We start from the raw sequence: 5,632 nt of genomic DNA on the forward strand, positions 1-5,632 counted from the left end.
TAAAAAAAAAGAATTGACAAAACAACATAGAAATAAAAAACAAGCAAAAAAAACACAATATATTTCTTCTCTGGAGCCCCAAATTTACACATAAAGTAGAAATCTATCTCCAAGACCAGTTGGGCAGACTGACTCATAAAGTCACCAGGAGAGAATTTCCGCTGAGCCTCAATCAGCTCTCGACCACGTTTAAACAACATTAAATAACATTAAATTAGCACAAAGGGATCCACTGTATACAACAAGGCTTGCAGAATTATACACATTTGTGTCTGAAAAAAAAAAAACATTTTCCAAAGAGGTGCTTTTATAAAAACTCCACTAAAGTCTTCACTGTTTCTTTTTTAATAATTATTATAATATTATTGCTTTAGATAATACTTCCAGCTGAAGGGGGTTTGTACAGAATGAAGAACAATGGAACAGACTGATTAAAAAAAAAAAAAAAAAAACAGTAAGAAACCTCTGGCCGCATTAAATATGCATATCCAACATAAAAAAATCTACAATTTTTTTTAGTTTATATAAAAATATTCCCTTACGTGAGGCGCAGACCATTGTAGGTGTTTATGGCAGCCGAAAGACTACAGATCCTGTTTAGATCACAAACAATGAAATATTGACTATCTGGACAAATATGGGAGTAATATTTTAGCTACCATGGTAACAGCCATCTTCCTCTTGCCACAGAGAGGAGACAGACAGGGCCTGTGGCTGGTAGGGCCAGATGCTGAGGCTAGCTTGTAGCATACACCGGCCCGGGGCTGCATCTCCACCACAGAGGGGTAGGGAGGGCTATGAACTCCAGATTAGCACATCTGTTTATTTAGCACCAATGAGAGACTCTTCCCTCTGAGACAGACGTACACATCTGAGTTCCCCTACTCCTGCCGTGGCTCAGCTTTGCTGAAGGGGGTATAACTGTGATACAAGGGTCTGGGACAGGGAATATCTGGGCATACTGCACGCTGGTACAGGGCATTATCTGGGCATACTGCACATACATGGGTGCAAATGTGTGTATGTGTTATGTGTGTGTAGGGGGCAGTTACCTTAGCCCTAGTTACAACCATAACCATTAACAAAAATATATTATTTTAGTTAAAATATCTGTATATTTAATTACTTTGTACTTTTATGCATTGGTATAATGTAGCTGGTGGTTTGATTTAGGTTCAAAACAACACTCCTCTAGGTTACGTTTGGTATCACAGACAGTTGTTGAATGACTTGTTGTCCCCTTGAGTGTTGCTATTGGCTGAAACCCTTCAGCCACACCCCTTTACACTGTAAATGTGGTGAGTGATCTGAGGTGTGAACCACATATGCAGTCTACATGCATGTGTGCACACAAAGGGGGAGATTTTTTGGTCAGACTAGCAGCCTGAAATAACACCTGAAATGTAATCATTCCACGTTTGCACTGATTTGGTATTTTTAATATGCAGTTCTGTTCTTGACAGAATGACCACCTTGCATGACTTTCAAAAATCACGTTTTGCATGTTTGTTGACAATTTCACGATGTTCTGCACAAAAAACAGTGCTCGACTCTTAGCTCTGGTTCGAGGAATAGAATTGTTTTTCACTGTCTAGTCTCATTTCTGTCACACTCTCCCATTCTCAATTCGCTCCCAGCAGGAATAGCTTTTGCCGCTGTTAAAGATGGCAATCACACACCCTGGCGTGGAACATACATAAACACCACACATATCTGGCAGGGACACAGGCAAGCATATCCGCTGTGCGTGCACACATACACACACACACACACACACACACACACACACTCAGACACAGTCACAGACACACACACACACACTCAGACACAGACACAAACACAGACACACACAAACACACACACACACACACACACACAAATACATACACACACACACACACATAGTAACACACTCTCTCCTTTTACCTTCATGGGCAGGTACCAAGGTGAGGGAGGAGCAACTGGCATAAGAATGGAGCACACCCTTGTAACACCCTTATAATGACAGCTCCTGGTACACTCATGTAAGGCCTTCCACTTAAATACAAGCACATATAAACTTCTCCTCTGGTTTTCTATTGCACTTCAGGGTTTAAACCTCTTAAACACACCATTACTGAATGACAGGGAGCAGGACATGCCTGTGTGCAGTTTCTGTGATTCTTCTTATTTTCACTGGCGGGTTATAATAAGTTATTACAATAAAATCAGATAGAGACAGTGAGAGAAGGATAGAGAGAGAGAGGGAGAGAGATGAAGGGAGATAGACAGAGATAAAGAGTGAGAAACAGGGAGATAGAGAGAGAAAGATTGAGAGAGAGGGAGAGAGAGCTCGGCAGTGGAAGAACTTGTTTTGCAAGCGTCAGCACACGGCCAGCTGGGCGGAGTGTAATTATATTTAACCCCACCCACAAGTACTGGGTGGTCTGGCTTATGCAAATTGAGCTCACCAAACCTTTCTCCAGAGCTTCTGAGCTCAAAGAGATGATTGGCTGGCTGCTATGGAAGTGCTCTCTGATTGGGCATCGAGCGCTGGTCGGCGCTGTTTCCTCTCATGAGTCTTTAGTGTAGCCCCTCCCCAATTCCCCTGAGTTGCTTATGTGACCGCCCCCTCCCATCATGCCCCCAGAACAACACTTCCTGGTTCTGCAGTCCAATGAGAGGCTGAGTACTTAGAGGGCGAGGAGGAGACTGGTCCAATAGGATGATGTGTTTCTGTGGTGTGTACAGTGGAGGTTGTCTTTTCCTCTTGCTCCTTTAGTGGGGTGCAGGGAGGGTTTCCACCACTGCATCATACACACACACACACACACACACACAGACACACAAACAAACCCAAATGCACACGTGCCTAGAGGAAGCACACAGGTCCGACCTCCAGGTGATAACGGGAGGCAGGTGTGGCCTCCGGTAGATTGGCAATGTGAGTGATGGGTAGCAGGATGGGATCTGTCACTCGGAATAGGAAACGCACTTGATGCCACTGCCCATCCCTCTGCTGTAGGACAGAAAAAAGCACAAACAAGAAACTGAATAAAAACCTGGGAACTGTCAAAACACATAAAAAACACAAACAAGAAACTGAATAAAAACCTGGGAACTGTCAAAACACATAAAAGACCCCTTCAAGTATTAACTTTCAAGGAACAACATTAATTATTACTAGGGAGGATTCAAACTTCAAGCAAGCTAGGGAAGTTAAGCCACAGACACGTTTGATGACTTTTTGCTCTGGGAATTTTGTCTGCAATACCCAAAAAATGTCAGGGAGAAAAAAAAACGGGCTTAAATCATGTAGTGTGAACTGAAAATTAAACGCTACCAGTTAAGTGTGTTTGCTTTTTTGTCTTTACTCACCCAGCATGTGTCCTCCAGCACAACGGGATCGAGCGCCGCCCCTTCCCACCCTCTGAAGCGCACAGACCTCTGGGAAGGCGGGAGGCCGCGGGCCGGGCTCCACACACTGATGTTCAAGCAGTGGACCGTCACACTCTGCTCCGCCCCCACGCTCAGCAGGTGGAGGAAGTTCAGCTGGACACGCCCCACACTTATCTCCAACTGCCAATCACATACAAGAGAGATTACCACAGGACCAATCACAGGCCAGTGTCACCATCCTAAGTGTACAGAACACCTGTGGCACTGTGGTTGTTCATTGTGCAGGCTGACAATCTGCTTACAATAGTTGAATGCAGAGAAGGCAAGTTGGCTGTCTTGATTGGTTGAAGGGGATTGCAGTGATTGTGACAAATGATCAGAGAACCTTGATGACTGTAATTTGTAACAGATTGCATTGACAGCTGTGGATGTTATTTAGCCAGCATGAGTGACTGAGTTAAGATGGGCTAAGTAGTGATCTTCTGTAACCTTGCCAAAGGGTTAAACCAAGAATCAGCATGACTGCAATAAGCATACCTTGGCTGCTGTGATTGGCTTGAGGCAAGTGTGTCCGTTCTTGCATGTGACCTGTATGGAGTCGGAGGAGCAGCCTAAGTTTGGATCGATCCAGTAAGTGCCTGCAGGGGAACAGACAGCATTACACACCCAGGTTCATCTCCGATTGTCTGTTCACCTGACCTTTGACCTTTTCTGGCTCACTATCACTCATTTCTTCTGTCCTTACCCTCCCTCTCGCTCTCTCTCTCTCTCACACACACACATACACACACAAACGCACACACTGTCCATCATTATTTCAAACAGATGTGCTCCCTCTCTGTCTCACTATCTCTTGCACACACACACACATATGCACACAACACACCAACATACACACACTCATACCCATACATATCCACACAACACACAAAAACTCTCTCTCACACACACACACACACACACACACACACTAATGACCACTGACCGTGAGTGAGTGAGTGTTGGCAGTGGTGTAGGTCTCTGCAGAGGCGCGCTGGGTTGCGCTGGCTGCCCTCTGGGTTCTGCAGGCTGTGCACAGCAGACAGCAGGTCGTGCAAGGTTTCCAGCAGACCCACCGCCTCATCCAACATCACTCCTGTCTGAGACAGAGACACAAGCAATAAGGACACAGAGAATAAGGGGAGGGGAAAGGGATAGAGAGATCAGATGAGGCAAAGAAAGGGTGAAGTTTTTCAGAGTACTGTCTTTATAATCCTCTATGAGTGTAAATATGTTGTGCATTTGACTGTGCACACTACTCACCTCTCTCTTATGTGGACTGTGTGAATCGATGAACACCTGCATAGCTGCAAGGTCATTCTGCCTCTGAAATAATAATGAATAATAAGATTCCTGCTTGAAAGAAATACACCCAAACACATCACACTACTCAATACCACACTTGATGGACACATAAGGGAGCTACACACATATCAAACAAAATGCCCTACTGGTGAGGATGATAGCTTAAAGGCACCCAGTGCAACTTTCGAGGCTTAAAAATAAACATTCAATTTCTAGTCTTTTTTACAAGTAGTAAGTTTCAATAACTCCATACCATTACATATCGACATTCAAGGAGCAAAGATGAGACGTCGTTGTGTGGTGAGAACTGATAGAAAATCAATAACAGCAACAATCGCCGCCATTTTCTTTATTTATTGGCGCCCACAATAAAAGAAGCAGGATTCCAGTCAATGGAAAAATGGCCTCTCCCCACCGGCGATTGTTGTTGTTTACAATTTTCTATCAGTTCTCACCACACAACGACGTCTCATCTTTGCTCCTTGAATGTCGATATGTAATGGCATGGAGTTATTGAAACTTACTACGTGTAAAAAAGACTAGAAATTGAATGTTTATTTTTCATTGAATGTTTATATAAAGTTGCACTGGGTGCCTTTAAAGTAACAGTATGTAGCAATTGTACTTCAGGGTTAGGGTAAGGATTAGGAATTTTACCTTAAAATAACAGCTAAAAAAAATTGGGGCGCTACAATGACATTTAATATGGAGAATGGCCTCTGTGCCATTGCCATACCAGGGTCCGTAGGTATAATACTGCGTTATGTAGGTTTTTGGAAGCGGCCCGGATACGACTATCTACCGGACTAGTAAGTATTTGCCGTCTTGCTTTGTCTTATCTAGCTTGATGTTTGACTGTGTTAGGAAAGTTGTTGACCCACTAGTTTGTCATAGTGTTAAAGTAATACAA

At 43.7% G+C, this 5,632-nt stretch overlaps 1 protein-coding gene across 1 annotated transcript in view; it reads right to left on the minus strand.

Annotated features, from left to right (window-relative positions):
- Positions 1–2,851: 2,851 nt before the first annotated feature.
- Positions 2,852–5,632, minus strand: part of col27a1a (collagen, type XXVII, alpha 1a) — a gene marked incomplete at both ends in the record, with an annotated part of 55,273 nt that continues 52,492 nt past the window's right edge. Inside the window, 5 exons of the mRNA XM_080847203.1 lie at positions 2,852–2,998; positions 3,358–3,558; positions 3,916–4,016; positions 4,364–4,517; positions 4,681–4,743. Of these exons, the coding sequence (XP_080703329.1) occupies positions 2,852–2,998; positions 3,358–3,558; positions 3,916–4,016; positions 4,364–4,517; positions 4,681–4,743 (666 nt within the window). The remainder of the gene's footprint in view (positions 2,999–3,357; positions 3,559–3,915; positions 4,017–4,363; positions 4,518–4,680; positions 4,744–5,632) is intronic.

Source organism: Sprattus sprattus (assembly GCF_963457725.1).
Source record: "Sprattus sprattus genome assembly, chromosome: 11".
NCBI classification, from domain to species: domain Eukaryota; kingdom Metazoa; phylum Chordata; class Actinopteri; order Clupeiformes; family Clupeidae; genus Sprattus; species Sprattus sprattus.